General features: G+C 36.0%; 1 protein-coding gene across 1 annotated transcript; it reads right to left on the minus strand.

The window, feature by feature from the left end:
* Positions 1-637: 637 nt before the first annotated feature.
* On the minus strand, positions 638-2,126 carry LOC145137449 (stearoyl-[acyl-carrier-protein] 9-desaturase 6, chloroplastic-like). Its single transcript, XM_079071580.1, has 2 exons — positions 1,400-2,126; positions 638-1,316 (listed from the first exon to the last, which is right to left on the minus strand). The coding sequence occupies exons 1-2, from the start codon at positions 1,988-1,990 to the stop codon at positions 750-752; spliced, it is 1,158 nt and encodes a 385-aa protein (XP_078927706.1). The 5' UTR covers positions 1,991-2,126; the 3' UTR covers positions 638-749.
* Positions 2,127-25,115: the final 22,989 nt, after the last annotated feature.

Raw genomic sequence — 25,115 nt, forward strand, 5'->3', positions numbered from 1 at the left:
ATTTGTTTTTTTTAACATCTTATTAGATTAGATTAAGTTGTTAAAAAATTACTTGATATCTCAGATATTATTGACTAAAAAATCTCAATGTTAAAAGCACGACGTATTTATTTCATTAAATTTATTTTTAGGTGAGATTAAATTTTTTTTTATATATTTCGGGTAATACCCGAATTACCCAAGCCCGACCCGATACCCGAATTACCCAAACCCGAATTACCCGAATTTAATTTGGGTCGGGTAACGGGTAATTTTTTAACATGAAAACCCGAATTACCCGACCCGAATTACCCGAAACCCGAAAAAATTATCCGATCAACACCCTTACCTTAAATTAGGTTAGGCCGAAACCGTAGTTCCTTAATCACCTACTATTTTTTTTGGCTGGATATTAGTTATTTTTGTCGTTTTCTCTTTGAATTATCAATTATGTTTTTATTTCTTACCTGTTAACCTAGTTATAAATTACTATATATTAGTTTCTCAAGTTGCGAAATCCTTGTCAACAAAACAAGTCATAATTTCGTGAAAAATACTCAAATACTGGCTATTTCGTATTATCATATGGTCCTATTTTTGGCATTTTGATTAGCGTTTATTAAAATTCTCATAATTGAGTTCATACAATTTCAAAAGTCAAAACTAAGTTATATTAAAATCAAAAGTAAAAGATTAAATAAAACGAAACACAGATGTCAACTGTCATAATTCAAACAAAATTAAAAACAAAAAAACTTTTAACCATTTAATTACACCATAACTTCCTTATTAAAAATCCAGCTGAACTTGACACCACGTGGTTCCATCTTCTTCGCCCGCTCATCAGCTCGCTCCTGCAACTTCCTAATCCTCGGTGCTAATCCACACACAAACTCCTGTGCACGCCTTCCCTCACCCGTCAACTCTTGAATCTTCTCCAACTTCCACCTTCCGATTAGATACTCCAGTATATCAGCGTAATCATCCGCCGTGTAAACCCCAAGCCGCTGTGCAACCGCCGAGAAATGCTCGAAAAGAGATGGGTCCTCGCCGTCGTACATCAGATGAGCCGGCATTGTGATCTTCTTCTTCATCATGTCTGCTATTGCCAACATCGCACCAGTCGGATCCACTTCCAGTAGCTTCTCCACTATTTTCACGTAAGCGTTTTCATGCCGCTTTTCATCAGATGCAATGGTGCCGCATATGCGTGCAAGAACAGGATCGCCGCGTTCCTTCGCTAACCGAGCGGTGTTGCCGTGTGAAACAAAGGTGGCGCGTTCTTGAAATGACGTGTACACAAACCCCAAGTAGGGATTATTTTCTGTTCCCGGATCCTACCAAATAACACCATGAATTAAAACTCAGGAAAAAAAGTACTTTATTCGCAAAAAGTTGGAATTTTGGAAGAATCTTTTACCATGCCGGAACCAATGAGGTACTGAACTGTCCTCTCTATCATATTCATATCAACGCGACCGGAAAGATAAAGATATGTCCGGAGCAAGTCGCCGTGCCGGTTCTCTTCCGCCGTCCATTGACGGGTCCACATGGCCCAAGGGTTTGGGCTTGCTCCAGTCTCATCGCGAACCCCATCAAGGGTGTTGATCATGGTCTGGTATGTCGGCAAAGCGTCCTCCGTGATCATATCACCCACAAGAACCACAAAGTACTCGTCCGGCAGCTCCGACGTCCGATCACGTAGGGCTCGTACTTCATCGGAAAACTGATCGTATGGCTGGGAAGAGACCGGTAGGAATTCGGAAGGCTGCCAGGAGTGTTGGACGGGTTTGAGTAGTGGGAGGACGGAGTCAGCCGCCCAAGATTCAAGTGACTTAAAGATATCGACTTTTTCAGGAGGCATGGAATGGGTAACTGCTTGGTGGCGCCGGAGAGTGGTGGTGAGAGGAGGTGCTGCTACGGCGGAGGGTGTGCATATCCGTCGGAAAGTGGTGTGTTTGAGAGGTGGAATGTATGATGGAAGTGGCGAAAGAACTAGAGAGGACTGCATGGCGATCGATCGATGTTGAGTTGAGTAGTGGAGTGAGCTTGGAGACAGATTTATAACAAGTGTAAAAGTGAAGTTGAAATTGATGTTTGAGAATAGTTACAAAAAAAGATTATGAGTAAGTGACTTGGTTTCCTCTTAGATCCACAAATGGACGATGAACAAGTTCTCAAGTCTGTATTTGGAGGAAAACAAGGGGTGCAGTGGTTTTGTTACTTTTTTATGTGTGTATGTGTTTATGTGGGTGGGAGATTTCTGTGGGTTTAGTTGAGTCGTTGAGACTTGAGAGTAGGAAAACATTTAGCAGTATTTGCAAAAGGTTGACATCCGTCAAAACTTTTCTTTTTACCATATTATATTATGTGGCCAAGTGGATTTAATTAAATGAATTCAAATATGTATTCAAAATATTGGCGATTGTTAAAGGAAATAAAAATATTATGGTAAATTTTTTTTTAAGGAAAATGAAAATTTTGAAAATGCATTTAGTTTGTTTATTTTTTTAAATTTTTCATGAAAAATGAAATTTTTCGTTTTCTAAAATTATAAAGAAGTTAGAAATTTTTGAAAAACTGATAATTATCGTTTTTCATATTTTTCTAATTCTAAATTTTTTCTAAAATATAAACAACATCCACTACCACCTCATCCACCTTTCTACCTCCACCTTAACACCCCCAACCCACCACACCTCTAACTGCCCATACCCATCCACTCCCAAGCCCTCTACCCCCACAAACACAAACACACACCCACATACACCCATCCCCACCCCTACCTCCATAAACACACACACACACACAAACCCACCCCACCCCCAACAAACACACACACCCACACCCCCCCTCCCCCACACCCACACCCACAAACACACACCCCCACAAACACACACATATCCACCCACCCACACAACACCACTACCACAATCACCGATCTACCATCACCATCACCACCACTACCACCACCACCACCACCACCACCACCACTACCACCGCCGCCATCACCACCACTGCCGCAATTGCCGCCACCACCCCTGCCGCCGACACCCCCACCCCCACCCTACCACCGCTACTGTTTTCTAAAAATGAAAACCGATAGAAAAATACACATCTAAACATGTTTTCTAATTTTCTAAAACTGAAAATGAAAAATGAATAAGTTTGAACTAAACGCGTTTTCTAAATTTTCCAATGAAAAATGAAAATGGAAAACAAAAACTGAAAAGGGAAAAAGAAAAACGGAAAATGAAAACTGTTTTTCCGTAACTAAAAGCAACCTATATTTTTGTTATCAATATATGTGCATTAGGCTATCCGTAATGCTCTCCATGAGCAAGGGTCGTAGAGAGCTTCCAAATCAGCAACCACGACCACCCAAACAACCGTGGTACTCTCCACGACCACGAAGAGAGAGAAAGAAGAGTCGGAGAAGAAGAAGTTAGAGAGAGAGGAGAAGAGAATGATTGGGTGTTCTCCTTCGTTCTGCCCACCACAATCGACAACGAAGAGGAAGGATAATAGTGTATAGGGGTGGTGTGCACGAACCACTCTCGTTGCCACGTCAACCACAGAGCCTCTCGTGATTGGTATACCGGAGGGTCTTAGAGCACCCATAATGGTGAGTTTAATGGGAGAGTTGAATGAGGTGGCCAGTCTATCTGTTATTGAATGGATGAAACTCCACCATTGTGAGATGCCATGTTGGCATTCAATGGATTTCGAGTTCAATGACCATTGAACTCTTCAACAGGAAAAAAGAAAATTTTTAATTCTTAAATATTTACTATAAATTACATTTTGTAACATTCTATTGAACTTTGCAGAGTTCAATGCATTGTAGGAAAAAATGCTAGAGTTGTATCGGTTGTAGAAAGATGATGTGACAATCCATTGAATTATGTGGAGTTCAATGTATTGTGGATGTAACACTCCAAAATTTTCAAAAATTTTCAAACTTTAAAATGCTATGGTTTTAAAAACATTTGGGTGTTAACCCACATTTAACAAAAACCGGTCCCACAAAAACATATACAAATTTAAAACATTGGGTGTTACCATTAAGCATCAATACAACCATAACAAGCAAATAAGAATTACATCAATACAATTAATAAGGAACTTAACAAGTTCCACTCCATTCTCTATCACTTGACTTCTAACTTCCATCTATTATTCTCTCTCCTTAAGTGTAACCTGAGATACATGACATTAAAAAGAGATACGTAAGACAATAATGTCTCATGAGCTACATGGGGTTGAGACCCAAAACATTTATCATATTTTCATCAAAAACGTTTCATCTTTGCAAAACATAGTTTTAGAACATAAAACATTTTCAAGCATTTTCAAGGTAAACTCATTTCATACATGTCATAAATATCATTTCATATCTCCTCATTTCATTTCCTTTCATTTCACTTCAAAATCCATATTTCCATATTTCTTTTTTCTTTTATCATTAAGGGCTAATTCCGGTATTATACCGTTGCCATTTTTATACTTAGGGTCTACGTCCAATAAAGGAACCACTCCTAAGTCTAGACCAAGGTGGAAAGAACAAATCAATCCACCAAGACATCATTTCCATTAGGACATCTATCTCGCGAAGGGGAGGCGCCACCCCGATAGATTCCTTTAGTGCCTCTTACGAGGTATCATGGCCCAGGCAATTTTCATTTCATTACTTTCCAATTCCTTTTATTACTTTCCATTCATTTTAATTACTTTACATTTCTTGTCGTTACTTTCCATGCTTTACACATTTCATACATTAGTATCATAAACTCGTTTCAAAAGTAAAGCATCTATATTTCAAAACATTTTAAACACTTTTTCAAAACATTCGATCTTCCAAAACATTCTTTACTTTCAAAACATTCTTGCCTTCAAGGCATTCTTTCAAAACATTCTTTTCAAAAGAATTTAATACTTTCATTTCAAAAATATTTAGTATATCAAATAATTAATATTTCTTTATCATAAAAATCATTTTTCCATGTACCCCAAAGTGGGAAAATGCCGACACCATATATGGACATAAGTCATTAAAATGACCAAAATACCCCTCATATGTGTTGGATTAGGTGTCTAAGCCAATAACTATAATTGATATGTACTTCACCCGAGAATAGCATGGTCCATTTGGGTTGCATATCACCAGGACAATTTGATAGGATGGTTACTTGAGTAAGAGGTTACTTATGATTTATTAATATATTATAAGTTCTAATATATTAATATGAAATCATATTATTTAATTAGTATTGATCAAGAATTAATTTGGAATTAATTGTGTGATCAAAAGAGACTAATTAAATATATGGGGATTGATTTGGTAAATCAATGATTCTTATAGTATGGGCCAATTGTTATTTAGGATGGGCTAAAGCAATATGGTAGTCCATGGAGGTTTAACCCATGGAGCCTAAGTAATATGAAAGGTCATGGGCATTAAGGTTTGCATGAATGTAACCCTAGACTTTGCCACACTATAAAAGGACTCCCTTGGCACCCAAAATCGATACTAAAGTTCTTGGAGTTCATTAGAGCCGATTTTAGAGTTAGAAATATCTCTCTCAAGTTCTCCTTTGTCCAAGGTGTGTTGTGAACCATTTGAGGCATTCACACTATTGGTGCTAAGCTCTCATAAGGCCAAAGTCTTACTAGCAACATCAACAACATCACAAGGTAATTCTATAACTCACTTTTATGTTGTTTATATAAATTGTATGCTAGTTGTAGGCTCATGCTTTGGATATTTTGTTGCATGTATAATTAGAGAAAACTTAGATCCAACGCTATTAGGGTTGTATGTGCACCATAGGATGTTGTAGTATACTAAAACCCAACAGTGGTATCAGAGCCATGACTTGTTTTCTATTATTTTTGATGCTTGGTTAATTTTCAAAGTTGAAAAAAACGAATTTATGGCCTCTGACTGATGAACTTGCCGAGTCCATGAACTGAATCGACGAGTCCACTCAGTAAAAAGGCCAACTCGACGAGTCAGGTTCATGCACTCGACGAGTTGGTGGTTCTGGTTGCAAGATTTCATGTTTTTTTGGCTTGTTTTGGTTAAGGATCATTACCAAAAAATGTTTTAGTTCATAAAATTTGATTTTGTTGGTATGGTAATGATTATATTCATCTAATAACAAGATAATTGTCAAAGTTTTAAAGTAATTGTTGGTTTATATGATAAACAAATTTATTTGCAAATTATTGATTTGATATTATCTTGATTTATGAGTTTAGTTAGATCAATCTTGAATCATATGATAATTCTAGTTGTTGGAAATTGATCTAAATGAATTTTAATGACTTCCATAACTTGTCCTCAAGTTATGGAACATGAAAAGTCTTTTCTTAAATGTTTTAATGAACTCCATAAATTGTCCTCAAGTTATGGAAAATCAAGAGTCTTTTCATAAAAACCAACATTAACTCATAAGTTATGGAAATGAAAAGTTTTGACAAGTTTCAAAACTTGCCCTCAAGTTTTGGAATTTGTAAAGTCTCACTTTTGAATACTTTATTTCCAAACCCTAGAGTTTTAAAAGTTAAAATTCAACCCTTATACTATTATAATATTAAAAGTTTAATAATTATATATATATATATATATATATATATATATATATATATATATATATATATATATATATAGACAAGTCAGTCTTACCGTTAGTATGCCTCATTTACGAAGCTAGTCTATATGTGACAACCCGAAATTTTCTTTCCTGTACAGTCCAGAATTTCAATTAAAAGTTAAATACTTTTCTGCTAATTTTTAGCCAGTTTAAAGTCCGTTTGAGTAGTTTTATTTATTATTCATAAAACTAACGAAGGAAAGGAAGTACCGTCTCGGGTCTTGAAGTAGCAAACCCACCCAATGCACCCTAATAAAGAGTTCACGGCCAAACTTTTAGAGTTTGGGCCGTAAACTCTTGTGTGGCCGTGAACTCATGCCTTAGGCATGAGTTTACTCCCCAAACTCCTCATTTCTCACTTCCACCCTCAAGTTTACTCCCCGTTCTCTCTCAACTATCATCCCGTTCTTCGCCCGATCTTCCGAAAACGTAAGTGTTTCTCGACTTGATTTGTTGTTATACCCTTCACCTAGTGTTTATACATCATTTCATCCATTCATTATTGATTTTCACCTAGATCTTCAAAACACCAAGAACACCAAGAACACACACTAGTGTTCTTGAGCCTTAATCACCCTTTCAAGCTTCTACACTGTAAGTACTCTTGTCTTAGCTTGTTGTATGCTTGAATTAACTAGTTTACACTTAGAAATCATCAAGAAATCATAATCAAAAGGGAGTTTATGGCCAAGGAACCTTCTTGGGCCGTAAACTCTATTTTATGGTCCAAATGAGCCCTAATCACTTCTCAAGCCTTAGGATCAAGTCTAGAACACTTCTATCATGAACTAAGGACCTTAATCATTGATTTGGTACATAATACCATGAGTTTACGGCCGTAAACTCATAGGGATATGGTCTTTGGGCCGTAAACACAAGTTAAGGTCATTTTTGGACCTTAAACTCACCTAGCCTCTTGTTTAGCCTTGGAACACTTAACCACTTAAGACATCATAGCTTTAAGCCTCAAATGGAGACCCATTGGAGAGTTTACGGCCAGGAGTAAACTCCCCTGGGCCGTAAACTCCATCAAGTATGGTCCATAGACCATAAACTCAATAGCAATGCCTTGCACTCCTTTGTTGCAACCCAATAGCCTCCTAACACTTTGACTAAAGTGTTTCCACGCCTTAGAATGTTATACTTGCCTAATTAGTGTTATAATCACTAATTGTTTATATACATATGTCTTTATATGTTATTAGGATCATTGTGTGTGTCTTAGTCTTCACTTGACACCAAGCACTTGTCCGACACTTCCATCCGATCCACTCGCTACAGGTGAGTTCATACCCCTTAATCAATCTTTTAAATATTTTTAAATGCTTTTATGGGGGGGGGGGATATAAGTTGAATCATACTAGTTATTATATCAATCACATGTGATTAATAACTAGTACACAAATGGATTTTTCTACGCTTTTAGTTGTTTACCAAACATATTAATACTTCAAATGATTTTCCAAAACGTTTTTACTTGTTTAAATCTCTTTATCAAACTGTCTTACACACTGTATGTTTCCTTTCAGAATCTGTTACAGTTGTGTTTCAAACAAAGGTTTTCTTACGCTTAAACTGTCTTGTCAAACTGTTTTCAAATTGTTTTATAAACTGACATCAAGTCATAAATTCTTATTTATTAAACTTTTCAAAGGTTTTTCAAAACTTCTTTTATACTTTTATATTGTCAAATGCATGCATATATATATGTATAGTTATATAAGTAATGTTTAAAGGACTTAGGAAGGCTAGCTCGCCTCATTTCCTTTTCCTCGTTGGGATGTGGCTTTAGGGTATCGGTTATCCGTCCGAAGGTCGTCTAAATATTAGTTATATATCATGTATACATATATAGACATAAAAGTTCCATCAGTCAATTCAGTACCTTTGGGTAGCAAAGGTATACTTCCGATTATACTCGTACATTACTAGTAACTATAATAGGTATAGTTAGGAGATATTACTTGCCAGTCCTAGTACATGGAATCACACAAGAGTCAGTTCATTCATGAGTCTATACGATTACATAGATACTTTTACATGGATACTTTTACATGGATACTTTGATAAAAGCATGCCTATATATGTATAGTTATATAAGTAATGTTTAAAGGACTTAGGAAGGCTAGCTCGCCTCATTTCCTTTTCCTCGTTGGGATGTGGCTTTAGGGTATCGGTTATCCATCCGAAGGTCGTCTAAATATTAGTTATATATCATGTATACATATGTAGACATAATAGTTCTAATCAGTCAGTTCAGTACCTTTGGGTAGCAAAGGATACGTTCATATATTTCTAGTAAGCTATTATAGGTATAGTTTTGGATATATATATGATTACGTAAAATAAATGTGGATTTCGACCTAGCGATTCGTTGCGGAAGTCACCTTTAGGTTCCATAATCTCTTCTAAGGAGAACTTTTAGTATGGGGACCATCAATCACATTATTACTTACTTACAGCGGGTCTCGTGAGAAGACTACTTACTTACAGCGGGTCTCGTGAGAAGACTACTTACTTGCTTACTTACTTTCAGCGAGTCTCGTTAGAAGACTACTTTCAAAACAGTTTTACTTATGTAGAGGTTCATACTTTCAAAACATTCGGGTCTTGGTAGGAGACTACTTTCTATACTAGTAGGAAATATGGGATTTTATAGGGTTTTCACACTTATATCAAATGTTTCATCAACAATTGCATGTCTTTCATAACAGCTTTTCAAAGTAATGACATTAAAATACTTATGAATTCACCAGCTTTATTGCTGATACTCGCTTTCAAAATAACTTGTATTCTCAGGTCACAAATAGACAGGTACCGATGCAAGGTTTAGAGAAGACGGAGCAGTCAAGACTCTTCTTTTATTTTGAGTATTCATTATGTTGTTTTATACTATGAAAGAACACACTTGTAATTAAAATTATACTATTAATGCAATGGATGATGTTGTTGCTTGTTTACTACTTTACATTGTAGTGATACATTACATGACGTCCTCAACCCCAGAACGTTTCCGCCGTTCTTAGGTTTTGGGGTGTGACACTATAAGGGGGGTAAAAGGTTACTGCCGATAAAATGGCAGTTTAATGGGTGTCCACTCTCACCCACCGCTTCCTTGACTGGTGGAGGGTCGTTAGCCGAACGGGTAGGATAGGACACCAATTCTCATTATAAGTATAATGATAATTATAAAGTAACAAAACTTTTATTAAATTCCCAATCTTAGTTACTTTAGGAAAAATGTGAAATGGTGCTATCCCATGAAATTGCACTTTGCACCTTGTTAAGTCGTTAGTGGAGCGTGTGTGGTTAACCGACACACTAATTTGGGACTGACAGTGCGTGGCAAAGGGTAGCTTGATGTTAATCATGGATCAATAGAGCGTGTGTGGTTAACCGACACATTGATTAGGTGATTTGTAACATTAAGAGTACCAAGCATATTTGAATGGTTATTCACACCTTGTTTGTGATCCTCGGCATCCCAGTCACAAACTTGAAGGGCACAATCGAGATTTAAACATGCCATTGAAAAGTTCAATGAATCTCAAAAGATCTAGGAATTTCAATTCATTTAAAACTTAATAATAAATTTGTTTTTCATGGTGGAAATTGGTGAATCGTCATTTACCTACCTTCAAATATTTTACAATTGGATTACGACATCCGTCTTCCGAATTATAAAATATTGTGTTGGGTCCTAGCCTTAATATTTTATTTTGGGTGTTATATTAAGGATTTAAATAAACTAACTTGAATTTTCCCCCTTGTAAATGTCTAGTTCAGACAACTATGGTCTTCCCAAATCTTTTGGAACAAGCTTTCCTCTTGAAGATGATGTTCCACGATTGGATCATGGAAGTGGAAATCATACTTCACTTCCTCCACCTCCTCCAATTATTCTCCCTGACCCACAAGTTCGAAGACTTGAAAAGTTCAAAGTCACTCAAGCCCTATTGGCTAGCAAACACCAAGATGGAAGGTCTGTGTGTGCACATGTCTTGGATATGAAGTCACACATTGATAGGCTGGGAATATTGGGTGTCATTTTCCCGAGGAAGTTGGCTGTTGACTGGGTCCTTCAGTCACTTCCCGAGTCATATAGTGAGTTCGTTAAAGACTACTATGTGACAGATCACGACGTGACCCTTATCGATCTTACCTATTTGCTTATTACTGCTGAATCAACAATGATTTGGTGCAATGGTCAAGCAAATCTGATCAGAAGATCTACTTCCCAAGCTGCCATTGACATAGGTAATGACATAGATAGTCCAGAGAAGATCCCTTCTCATATGGGAAGGGAATTGACTATGGTCAAAAGATTTGACCATAAGAGAAAAGCCAGTTTTGAGATAGTTCCATGTGCAAATGCCAAAGAGTCCACTTGTTTCTACTGCCATTCGAAAGGACATTGGAAGCGAAGTTGCCCTGACTACCTAAGGAATTTAGTTAAATAGTATGGTTCTGCTTCAGGTATGTCTGCTATCTAACTTTAGTAAGTTCATATTTGTAGATTCTTAATACAGGATGTGATAAGATTACATTTTGATGTTTTTGTAGGATCAAAGGAAGCTTAAAGAAAAGGCATGCCGAGTCTGATCGCGAAGAGATGGATTTCGATTGCATGGTTTGATGATCGGATTTCTGAGCTACTGCTTAGGAGTTATGATAGATTGCTTAGAAATATGTAGTAACATAGTTTTCATTTGTAATTGCATTGTAAGGAAAAGTTTTTCCGCATTTTATAAATAAATAAAATTTTGATTTTGATTTTATATTATATCTCCTTGCAATGACATTTATAAAAACTGTTGTTTATATGTTTCCATTGATAGCAATATTGGAAATGGATTTGATTCTTTCGTTTGTGGTAGTGTCAAGATTTTCCAAATAAGGAAAGATTCTCATCACCCAAGTTTCAGTTGGATAGAAACTTGGAATCATGCAACTTGTATTATGTGATGAATGAGAACTTCATCTTTGGGAAATTAAGACTAATTCCTTGTTCACACGTATATGTGAGTCAAGTGAAGGACTAGGGGATCAGGTACACTTGGTTGTGTACTGATCAGGTCCACCACAAAGAGCGATAAAACTATTCGTTATGATTTACTAAAGTTTAGTAAATATGGTTATGCTTACAAGATTAAGTGTAATTCTGAATCATTGGAAAAGTTTCAATGTATGGCAGAACGAATAAGAAGAATCAAATTAGGCAGAAAGATAAGTTTCTCCAATATGAGAATAAGGGAGAGTACTTTAGTATCGTGTTTTATGATTATCTTAGTGATTATGAAACCATATCACAATTGATCCTCTAAGAATATCTTAGTTCATTTGTATGGCTAAGAAGAGGAATCGTGAATTGTTGAAATGGTTAAATCAAGAAAATAAATCATACTTCGTTCCAAAATCAAGTCTTAGAGTGACATGATCTTAAGAAGGTTTAAAACACTCATCAAATATAGAGTAAAATGATTCTTACTCTTGTACATTTGAAATTGGTAAGTTGTGATATCTTGGATAGGACAAAGACCAACTAAGACCGATTGTGTGAAGTGTTATTCTTGATGAAAATCCGCACTAACTCTTGAATATTTGTTTGTCAAGATTGTATCTTAACAAGAGAATCTTATATGTCAAGAGGTCAGTGGGAGTCTTAAAGATCTTGACAAGTTTCAAGAACCAATCAAGAATAAAACTATTATTAATGACTAGCACACGACTTGAAGTTTGTAACCTATCGTGTTGACATATTCTTGTTTATGTGCCCATTCCAGTTAAAGTTAACTATGCATGTGAGTTCTATGAGTTCTCAATTGTTTGCATAAGGCATAACACCTTGATCAGTGAAAGCTCATTGATCAGTAAGGGTGATCTACTCAACAACTTGGAAGACATGGTAGGCCTTGTGCTACTAAGTGGAAAGAAAGTAAGATTGAACAAGTTCAGTCCATATGAGTTTAGATTTGTCACACAAACTTGTCTTGTGATTATGGTTATAACAAATTCACATGGATAGGAACACATACACCATAAAATCTAAGTGTCATAAGGTTTCTCTCCAATTCATGAAAATGATTGAGAGGAAACGCTTTCAATAAGTAGATTTTAAGGAGATAGCAGTTGTGATAATTGCGTTCTCAAATTCGATTATGATTACGACATCCCTCTTCATAGTTCGAATTGTGAGAAATGGAAAAGGGTCTAAACATTTGAGACTTATTGCTGTAAGTTTTAAAATTGTTAAGACACACATGTGAGCTATCTAAGGAAAGGTGTATGATTTTGAGAAGCGTAGATAAAGTATTATCAAAGCATCTCGTATCAGAAATCTGAACTTTGGTAATGAAAGTCAATAAGTATTGATTTCTAGAAGTCCAGATGATTTTTGGGTACATGTCAAAGCTAGTGGGAGCATAAGTGTTATGCTAGTAAGATAATAATTATTATGCTAGTGGGAGCTTATGATGCTTGAAATTGCACTACTAAGTGTGTGTAAGAAGGTGGCCAATTTCTACAAGCAAACATACACTCTTATAGTTTTTCCAAAGTTTGTGGTGATTTGTGATTTCCATTTGAGGCATCCACATTATTGGTGCTTGGCTCTCAAACTCCAAGGAATCAACTCACTATTGAAAGGTATGTAATTCATCTAGCTTTTATGTTTAAAGTTCCCCATGCCATGCTAGATAGGTTATGAACCTTGGAGAACAAATTTTCATGTATTCATAGTAAAACATAGATCCAAGATTTCTAGGGTTGCATGTACACCATAGGAGTGTTAGGATGCTCAAAATCCTTCAGTGTTATCAGAGCCTAGGATTGTTTTCTTGAATACTTGATGCAAACTGTTGAAAAATCGAAAAATTGAGCTGTCTGGGCAGTGGACTTGCCGAAGGAGCTTATGATGCTTGAAATTGCACTACTAAGTGTGTGTAAGAAGGTGGCCGATTTCTACAAGCAAACATACACTCTCATAGTTTTTCCAAAGTTTGTAGTGATTTGTGATTTCCACTTGAGGCATCGACATTATTGGTGCTTGGCTCTCAAACTCCAAGGAATCAACTCACTATTGAAAGGTATGTAATTCATCTAGCTTTTATGTTTAAAGTTCCCCATGCCATGCTAGATAGGTTATGAACCTTGGAAAACAAATTTGATAGTGGGAGCGTAATCAATTATGGTAAGTGTTGCGAGTTAGCAATGTTAATTATAGAAAAACAATAGTTTCAATTCGCAAAGTTGTAGAGTTTGAAAAGTAGTTTTGCTATAATTAAGGGAGAGGAATTCATACTTCATTGAGTTTTAATCAAATTTAGTCAATGACATATATGAATGTTATGTTGAAAAGATTCGACATAAGGAAATTCTATATATATGGAAATGTCAATTGCGTTCTTAAAATTCGATTATGATTACGGCATCCCTCTTCATAGTTTGAATTGTGAGAACATGGCAAATAGAAATATTATATCAAAAGACTGATCAAGTATCATGTCTTTATGTAAGACATTATGAATCGTCCCATATGCTTTGGGTATAGGATCGATTGCATATGCTATAATATTCTCGTGTTCTAATTTTTCCAAATGCCTAGGGCATTAAGAGGGAAAAAGGAATAGAACCGGATATGACTAAAGTGGTTAAACAACTGTTAAGGACAGTTGGAAGTATATTGATGGATAGACCATATTGACGTTATTATGATTAGACAGGATTCTATTAATAATAAGTTGTCATATGGAAAATATGGAAGTATTTTTCCATATTGGGAGTTGGATATTAAGAATCTATGTGTAAGTTAGAAACTTTTATGCAAGAAGGATGTTCAAAGGAATGTACTTTAAATTTGATACTTCATTTCCATGGAATTGTCTTGTAACAATCTCCAAAGGAATATTTTGTAATATCGTTGGTCAAGTCTCTGTGACTTTTGGTACCTAGACATTACAAAAGAATCATTGCATAATAGTTTAGAATCTAACACATTCTATCAGTAACAAGAATTTGGAATTCTTACACTTGCAATAAGGATTTGGAGTTGTAAAATGAGCATCATTGGAAATATTTACAATTGGTCTATTTCACAAAGTAAGGACCATAGACAAAGATAGTGTGCATGCTTGGAGCATGGCCTAACTATTGTTTTAATTTAAATATTTAGTTGATTAATCGAAACATTATACAATGAATAATGTGTAATCAATATGGTGATTAAATAAAAGGTGTTTTATTTATATTCATAAGTTCTGACACCATATTGGATTCAATTATTCTTGTGTTTCACTTTGCATGTTTTGACTTCCCGAATAATAAGATTATTCAAACTATCCACAGTTGATTATACTTTGGAAGTAGGTATTGAGGCAAGACTGTCATGAATTTGGCTTGTAGATTGTCTAAAGTGCTTAGACATAGCAAACGATTGCTACAACATTCATGAGTGCTCATAAGGTCTGAGTATTGGATTAAACCCACGCTCATCTGAATCACTTCATGGATTTTATCACGAGTGATTGTGAGACAATAATATCTTATATTCTTGAAACCAAGACATGTGAGTTGTTACTTACAAGTTGGTTGCACATTGACATATGTAAACGCACCAGTAACTTAGTGTTATAAAACATATTGTTGTGTGTGATTTGATGAGTAAGTACAAGAAAGCATTTGAGTCAAAGTTTATCCATTCCTTTTACCCTTAGAGGGATAAAAGCGATATCTGTGGGCCCCTCGATGATTTAGTGATAACAAACCTAAGTGCTCGGCCAAGCCTGGACTGATTTGATTTATTCAATTAGTCAGTTGTCATAAATTGGAAATCGGGAAACAACAGATGGACAAAAAGAATGATTATAATCCATGTCTGATGTCCCTATGATATATAGAATGGAGGAATATATGATCCCTTATCTAATGGACGCGTCATTGACTAGGTCAGAGTTCGACAACGGCTTTTAAGAGCTACGATTGCTAGTCGGGACTTTGGAGTCGTACTTGCAATAATAGTTATTAGACTTATCTAAGTGGGAGACTGTTGGATTAGGTGTCTAAGCCAATAACTATAATTGGTATGTGTTGGATTAGTGTCTAAGTCCATAACTATAATTAGTATGTACTTGACCCGAGAGTAGCATGGTCCATTTGGGTTGCATGGCACCGGAACAATCTGAAGGATGGATAATTGAGAAGAGGTTATTTATGGTTTATTAATATATTATAAGTTCTAATGTATTAATATGAAATCATATTATTTAATTAGTATTGATCAAGAATTAATTTTGAATTAATTTTGTGATCAAAAGAGACTAATTAAATATATGGGGATTGATTATGTAAATCATTCATTCTTATAATGTGGGCTTATGATCCATAGTTCTTCATGTTGGGCTAAACTCATGTGGTGACCCATGGATACTCCATTGAGGTTTTAACCCATGGAGCATAAGGGATATGAAAATTCATTAGGGTTTACATGGTGTAACCCTAGTTTTCCACACTATATAATAACCCCTCTAGCTCATGAAATTAGTACTAGTGGTTACCTAGACCTAAGAGAGTGGAAACACAAGAGGGCAAGACGATGTTATGAGTGCAAGTGACATCTTCTCAAGCTCCTCCATTTGTTGGTGGTGTTGTGTGATTCCATTTGAGGTGCAACACTTCGGGCACTAAGTTCTTAAAGGTCTAAGGTTTTAACTACACTAAAAGGTATGTCATCTAACTTGTATTTCATGTTGTTTATACTCCATTGTATGCTCGTTAGGATGATGCTTTGGAATATTGAATGTATGCATGTATAATAGAGAAAACATAGATCCAAAGCATCTAGGGTTGCATGTACACCATAGGAGTGTTAGAATGCTCAAAACCCATCAGTGGTATCAGAGACTAGGGTTGTTTTCAATTATACTTGATGCTACTTGCTTGAAAATGCTTTAAAAATCGATTTTCTGCTGTTCTGGACAGTGGAATCGCCGAGTCCACTGGGGAACTCGCCGAGTCCAAGCACAAAACAGCCCAACTCGCTGAGTTTGTTCATACACTCGACGAGTCGGAGCCCCTGAGTGCAGATTTTCGAGGTTTTAAGCTGGAATTGGACCAGGATCATTAACCTAAGCTGTTTTTAGACTTATAACCTGTTTTTGATGTGGTAATGATCATGTTAATCCAATTCAAAAGATAATTGTCAAAGTTTCATGTTTTAGTATGTTTAGGCTACTTTCATGAAATTTGTTTGATATAAATTATCTTGTTCATATGAGTTTAATCTAGATCATGGACATTATTTCACATGCTTGTTAGTTTATTTGATGATCTTTATGGCCTTTAATATACTCCATAACTTGTCCTCAAGTTATGGAAAATGAAAAGTTTTCTTTAAAAGACTTCATTAAACTCATAGGTTATGGTCTTGAAGAGTTTTTTCCATAAATGTTTTTTTATGAACTCCATAACTTGTCCTCAAGTTATGAATTTTCAAGAGTCTTTTCATTAAAGCCTAATTCCCCACACTATATAAAGGAGCTTATGATGCTTGAAATTGCACTACTAAGTGTGTGTGTAAGAAGGTGGCCGATTTCTACAAGCAAACATACACTCTCATAGTTTTTCCAAAGTTTGTGGTGATTTTTGATTTCCATTTGAGGCATCCACATTATTGGTGCTTGGCTCTCAAACTCCAAGGAATCAACTCACTATTGAAAGGTATGTAATTCATCTAGCTTTTATGTTTAAAGTTCCCCATGCCATGCTAGATAGGTTATGAACCTTGGAAAACAAATTTGCATGTATTCATAGTAAAACATAGATCCAAGGTTTCTAGCGTTGCATGTACACCATAGGAGTGTTAGGATGCTCAAAACCCTTCAGTGGTATCAGAGCCTATGATTGTTTTCTTGAATACTTGATGCAAACTGTTGAAAAATCAAAAAAATGAGCTGGTAGGCTGAGAGTATCGGCCACCTCATATGTTATGGATTCCAAAAGTTTTTGAAAAGTTCAAAACTTGCCCTCAAGTTTTGGAATTTGTAAATGTAGAGTCTTCTTTTGACACATTTAATTCCAAACCCTAGAATTTTAAAGTTTAAAATTATACCCTTATACTATTATAATATTATAGGTTTAATGTTTATATATATGTATAAGAACAAAGTCAGTCTTACCGTTAGTAGCCCTCATTCACGAAGCTGTTCTATAAGGGGGGTATAAGGTTACTGCCTATAAAATGGTAGTTTAATGGATGTCCACTCTCACCTACCGCTTCCTTGACTGGTGGAGGGTCGTTAGCCAAACGGGTAGGATATGACTCTAATTCTCCCTTCATTAAAAGTATAATGATAAATATGAAGTAACTAAACACCTATAAAATCCCCAAATTTTAGTTACTGAGGAAAATGTGAATTTGGTGCTAACCCATGAAATTGCACTTTGCACCTTGTTAAGTCGTTAGTGAAGCGTGTGTGGTTAACCGACACACTAATCTGGGACTGATAGTGCATGACAAAGGGTAGCTTGATGTTAATCATAGATCAATGGAGCGTGTGTGGTTCACCGGAACATTAATTAGGTGGTTGTAACATTGGGTGTACCAAGCTAATTTGCATGGTTATTCATACCTTGTTTGTGATCCTCGACATCTGAGTCACAAACATAAAGGGCACAATCGAGATTTAAACATGCCATTGAAAGTTTCAATGAATCTCAAAGGATCTAGGAATTTCAATTCACTTAAAACCTAAAATTCTTTTTCGTTTTTCGTAATGGAAATTGGTAAATCGTCATTTATCTACCTTCAAATATTTTGCAATTGGATTACGGCATCCCTCTTCCAAACTGTAAAATATTGTGTTGGTTCCTAGCCTTAATATTTCATTTGGGTGTTATATTATGGACTAAATCAACTAACTTGAATTTCTCCTATTGTAGATGTCTAGTTCAGACAACTATGGTCTTCCCAAATCTTTTGGAACAAGCTTTCCTCTTGAAGATGATGTCCCGCGGTTGGATCGTAGAAGTCATACCTCACTTCCTCCACCTCCTCCAATAATTTTACCTAACCCACAAGTTCAAAGACTTGAAAAATTAAAGGTCACTCAAGCCCTACTTGCAATGAAACATCAAGATGGAAGGCCTGTGTGTGCTCACGTCTTGGAGATGAAGTCACATATTGACAGGCTGAGAGTATTGGGTGTCAAAGTCTCAAGGAAGTTGGCTGTTGACTGGGTTCTTCAGTCACTTACTGAGTCATATAGTGAGTTCATTAAAGACTACTATGTGACAGACCACGACATGACCCTTATTGATCTTAACTATTTGCTTGTTGCTGCTGAATCAGCAATGATGTGGCGCACTGGAAAAGCAAATTTAATGTGAAGATCTACTCTCCAAACTTCCATGGACATTGACAATGGAACCATTAGAAGTCCAGAAAAGATTTTTCTTTCCAAGGAAAAGAGAAAGGCTAAGTCTGAGGTTGTCCCGTGTACCATTCCCAAAGAGTCTATATGTTTCTATTGCCAAGTGAAGGGGCATTGGTTGCGAAGCTGCCGTGACTACCTGAAAGATATGAGAAAAGGTAGAATCGAAAAGTTTGACTCTGCTTCAGGTAAGTCTACTGTCTAACTCTATTAAGTTCCTAATTGTTGATTCTTAATACATGATGTGACAAGGTTGCATTTTGATGTTTTGTAGGATCATGCAAAGGGGAGGAAGCTTAAAGGAAGAGTATGCTAAATCTGATCGCGAAGATGGATTTCAATCGCATGGTTCGAAGATCGGATTTTTGAGCTGCTGCTTAGGAGTTATGATAGATTGCTAGGAAATATGTAATAACATAGTTTTCATTTGTAATTGCATTGTAAGGAAATTTTTTTTCCGCATTTTATAAATAAATAAAATTTTGTTTTTATTTTTATTATATCTCCTTGCAATGACATTTGTGAAAATTGATGTTTGTATGTTTCTATGTTAGCAATATGAATTTGATTCTTTCATTTGTAGTAGTGTCGAGTATTTGCCAAATAAGGAAAGATTCTCATCACCCAAGTTTCAATTGGACAAAAACTTGGAATCATGCAAGTTGTATTGTATGGTGAATGAGAATTTTCATCTTTGGTAAATTAAGACTAAATCCTTGTTCACATGTATATGTGAGTCAAGTGAAGGACTAGGGGATCGGGTACACTGGGTGTGCGCTGGTCAATATCCACCACAAAGATCAATAAGACTATTCGTCATGATTTGCTAAAGTTTAGTAAACATGCTTATTCTTACAAGTTTAAGTATAATTCTGAAACATTGGAAAACGTTCAATGTATGGCAGAACGAATGAGAAGAATAAAATTAGGCAGAAAGATAAAGTTTCTCCAATCTGAAAAGATGGGAGAGTACTTTAGTATCGTGTTTTATGATCATCTTAATGTTTATGGAAAAATCATATCACAATTGATCCTCTAAAGACATCTTAGTGCATTTGTATGGCTAAGAAGAGGAATCGTGAATTGTTGAAATAGTTTAAATCAAGAAGATGAGTCATACTTCGTTCCCAAAACAAGTCTTAGAGTCATACTCAAAGATTTTAACCTTGAGTGACATAATCTTAAGAAAGGTTTAAAACACTTATCAAATGTAGAGTAAAAGTTTTCTACTCTTGTCCATTTGAAATTGGTAAGTTGTGATGTTTTGGATAAAACAAAGACCAACTAGGCCAATTGTGTGAAGTGTTTGTCTTGATTAGAATCCACACTAATTCTTGAATATTGGTTTGTCAAGTAATGTTTCTTGACAAAGTGAATCTTATATGTCAAGAAGTCAGTGGGAGTCTTAAAGATCTTGGAAAAGCTTCAAGAACTAATCAAGAATAAAACCTATTGTTAAACGCTAGAACACGACTTGGGGTTTATAACCTATCGTGCTGACATATTCTTGTTTCTGTGCCCATTCCAGTTAAAGTTGACTATGCATGTCTGAGAGTTCTCAATTGGTTGCATAACAACCTGGAAGCAATGGGAGGCCCTTGGGCTGCCAAGTGGCAAGAAATTAAGATTGAACAAGTTCAATCCATATGAGTTTGGATTTGTCACTAACCTTATCTTTTGATTATGGTTTGACAAATTCACATGGATAGGAACACATACACCATAAAATCTAAGTGTCATAAGGTTTCTCTCCGATTCATGAAAATGATTGTGAGGAAACGCTTTCACTAAGTAGATTTTAAGGAGATAGAAATTGTGATATTTTCATTCTCAAATTCGATTATGATTACGACACCCCTCTTCATAATTCGAATTGTGAGAAATGACAAAGGTCTAAACATTTCAGACTTATGGCTGTAAGTTCTAAAATTGTTAAGACACACATGTGAGCTATTTAAGGAAAGGTGTATGATTTTGAGAAGCCTAGATAAAGTCTTATCGAAGCATCTCGTATCAGAAATCTGAAATTTGGTAATGAAAGTCAATAAGTATTGATTTCTAGAAGTCTAGCTGATTTCTGAATACATGTCAAAGCTAGTGGGAGCATAAGTGTTATGCTAGTAAGATAATAATTATTATGCTAGTGGGAGCATAATCAATTATGATGAATGTTGCAAGTTAGCAAGGCTAATTATAGAAAACAAAAGTTTCAATTCGCAAGTTGCAGGGTTTGAAAAGTTGTTTTGCTATAATTAAGGGAGAGGAATTCATACTTCATTTCAATTCTAAAAGCTTAGATTGAGATTTTAATCAAATTTAGTCAAATATATATGAATTTTATGTTGGAATGGTTCAACATAAGGAAATTCTATATATGAATAGCTTAATTGCGTTCTCAAAATTCGACTATGATTACGACATCCCTTTTCATAATTCGAATGATGAGAACATGTCAAAGAGAAATATTATAGCAAAAGGCTGGTCAAGTATCATGTCTTTATGTTAGACATTATGAATCGTGTTCCATATGCTTCGGGTATAGGATTGATTGCATATGCTATAATATTATCGTGTTCTAATTTTTCCAAATGCCTAGGGCATTAAGAGGGAAAAAGGAATAGAACCGGATATGACTAAAATGGTTAAGCAATTTTCGAGGACAATCTAATCCCATACTAAGCTCTTAACAACAAAGAGGGTGTTGAATTCCATAGCAAATCCCCAAAATGTCCTTATGGCCAGATACGCCAAAAATTCAACTAGATATCATTCAAGTCTTCTTGTATTTGCATTAAAATCATGTTATTAGTATCAACTCATGTTGAGTATCATATACTCATCAAATGCTCATATATAAAGGGTTCCATTGTTTTCATCACATTTCACTCAATTCTATTCCAATTCTAGTATAAACATGATTCTACCATCATTGATGAATTTAAGCATTCTAATTGTATTTGTTGCTATCAAATATCATCTAGGTCATAAAATCCAATCTCATTTCATCATCAGTTGCATTAATCCCAATTTGGGTTTTCTAGGGTTCAAGAGGGTTTTCACCAAAATCATCCAATCCACCAATATACCGATTGGTTTGAGATTGGAATCATCAAAACCAATTACGGTGTGACATCCCCTAATTTCTCGGCCAGAAAAGACCGATTTCGTTTATGCTTTTTAAAATAAAATCAGACTAATCCTTTTAAAAAGTGTTGCGGAATTTGTTCCCATAAAAACATGATAATTATATTATCAAATCATTTCTGAAGAAATGTATTTTATTCACTTAAACCATTGGGATGTCATCATCAATACAGAAACATAAGCATAAATAGAACTTACACTCACTTACACTAGTGATCTACATCTCTTTTAATCTCTCAATGTAAAGTAACTTCGTATCGATACCTGTGATACAAACAAACTGAGTGGGTCAGGCTTGGGAGCCAGGTGAGCATATAGGGTTTTCAATCCACAATAAATAATTTATTATGCTTAAACATCAAACAATCAACCCAATTACCCAATCCCCATTATCTTATTTATTTCTTAAGGATTTACCCTAAGAATCAAATCTCACTCATTCCTAAGGATTCATCCTAAGGAATAGACACGAAGTCCATCGCTGCCCAAGGTTTATACTACAAGCACTAACAAACGTCGATCAAGAATCGACTATCCTTCATCCAATCATTCCTCAGGATTGACCTAAGGAATTTATCCAAAGTCCATTGCTACCAAGGTTCATACAACAGGCACTACGTCACATAGTCGCCAGGGTTTGTACAATAGGCACTACGTCTCATAGTCGCCAGGGTTTATACAATAGGCACTACGTCTCATAGTCGCCAGGGTTTATACAATAGGCACTACGTCTCATAGTCGCCAGGGTTTATACAATAGACACTACGTCTCATAGTCGCCAGGGTTTATCTAATAGGCACGAAGTCACATCGTCGCCAAGGTTTATACAATAGGCACTACGTCTCATAGTCGCCAGGGTTTATCTAATAGGCACTACGTCTCATAGTCGCCAGGGTTTATCTAATAGGCACGAAGTCACATCGTCGCCAAGGTTTATACAATAGGCACTACGTCTCATAGTCGCCGGGGTTTATCTAATAGGCACTACGTCTCATAGTCGCCAGGGTTTATCTAATAGGCACGAAGTCACATCGTCGCCAAGGTTTATACAACATGCACTAAGTCCATAGCTGCCAACATACTAAATCCGTAGCTACCAACGTACATCTATACTGTACTAAATTCATAGCTACCAACGTACATCTATACTGTACTTCTATCCCTCATACTTTATCTACCCATGTTTTACCCAACATATCTGAAGATAAAATATATATACATTTTAAATCATTTTAAACATGTATAAAACATTCATTCAACATCCATCTCAAATAAACAAACAACATATATACACATATCACGTATTTTATATAAAATACTTCATATCTATGTGTAAGATGAAAGTGACTATACACTCACTTGATTTGATGATAATCGGGCAGCAATTCGTTTCCTAAAATGTTCGTTTCTAATAAAACCGGGAGTTTTATTGAGAAACCGGGCTCTGCGAAAGGTCGGGCTTCAAAACCGAAAAGATAAATTTTCCGGGCTTCTGGGGCACTTCGTGGCGTATTCCGGGGGTTATAATCGATATCGGGGCTTCGGGGAATGTTAAGATGAAGAAAATATGGAAAAAGGGGCTAAAAATGGCAATTTCTTAAAAATATCCGAGAAGGCTCGCAGCCTTCTATTTATAGGGAAAAGCTTCTGATCGGACGGATGAGAAGCCTCCAGGTGGCGAAGATCCGAGGCTCGCAGGGAAGGACTCGCACATGGGCTGCGCGTGCGAAGTGGCTGCTGGCAGCTCCTGATTGGACCGAGGCCTAGGTCCGAAGTAGAGGGTTCCGTAGCAGCCTGCGAGGGTTCGGTCACGTGATAAAGGGCATGCGTCGCACTTCTACTGGACCGCTTCGGATAAGCTCACGAGATCGGATGACTCATCAGCTCGGACACGTGGCTCGCATGACTCACCAATTTTGGACACGTGTCACATTCTAAGCGAGGGTGACGTGGCAAAAACGTGACTATGTGAATTTTCTCGATTTTCGCGCCAAAACTTCTAAAATCCATAACTTTCGCATACGAGCTCCGTTTTTGACGTTCTTTATATGCACGCGTAAGTAAAATTATGCTCTACAACTTTCGTTTAGACTTCGTCGGCTAATTTTGAATTTAATTTTTATATTATTATTTTTAACAGACCGGGACAGGAAATCCGTTAAAAATTCATAACTTCTTCATCCGACGTCCGTTTTCATCAGACTTTTTACCGTTGTGCTACTAATGACGAGACCTTCGATTCTCGTTTAGGTCGTGTCGGCTAAAAATCACTCGATCTAAAATTCGAGTTTTTAGCTGTCTACTGCTAAGCTGAAACTTCGAAAAATCATAACTTCCTCATACGAAGTCAGATTTGGGCGTTCTTTTTATACCTACTCTCGGTTTAACGAACACTACAAGTTTCGTTTAGATCACTAAGGCTAAAAAGTAGTTTATCAAAAAATCACTTTTTACGACATTCGACACCGTGCCTGTTTATCGCGAAACTTCGACAGGTCATAACTTCTTCGTTATAACTCGGATTTCGGCATTCTTTATATATCCGTAATCCTTGTCATGACCACTACAACTTTCTTAATAAATACTGGCTTTATCTAATATTTATTTTCGACGCTCATTTTTATTCTTAATTAATTAACTCCTAGTAATTAAGCATAAAACACATAAAACACATAATATTCACATAATACCTTTTCATTTATTCAAAATGAGTCACAAAGGTTAACCTAGACTATCACGTCAATATTAATGCCTAGCCTAGAAACACGGGCATTACATACAGGAGGTTAGAAAACCAAACCCTAACCATTTATTTGAACTAAAAACGAGATTGGAGTTTTACCCAAAACTTGAAATCGAAAATGGAGCAAGAGGAAGAGATTTTATACCTTGTAAGCATTGATTTCCTTCT

Source organism: Lactuca virosa, chromosome 9, assembly GCF_052849685.1.
Source record: "Lactuca virosa cultivar CGN04683 chromosome 9, Lactuca_virosa_CGN04683_v6, whole genome shotgun sequence".
In the NCBI taxonomy this organism is placed as follows: Eukaryota; Viridiplantae; Streptophyta; class Magnoliopsida; order Asterales; family Asteraceae; genus Lactuca; species Lactuca virosa.

Coding starts and splice junctions, on each gene's coding strand:
- LOC145137449 (XM_079071580.1), bottom strand. CDS start 1,990: ATGCAGTCCTCTCTAGTTCTTTCGCCACTTCCATCATACATTCCACCT. Junction 1,317..1,399: donor ACCTCATTGGTTCCGGCATG/GTAAAAGATTCT, acceptor GTTATTTGGTAG/GATCCGGGAACAGAAAATAA.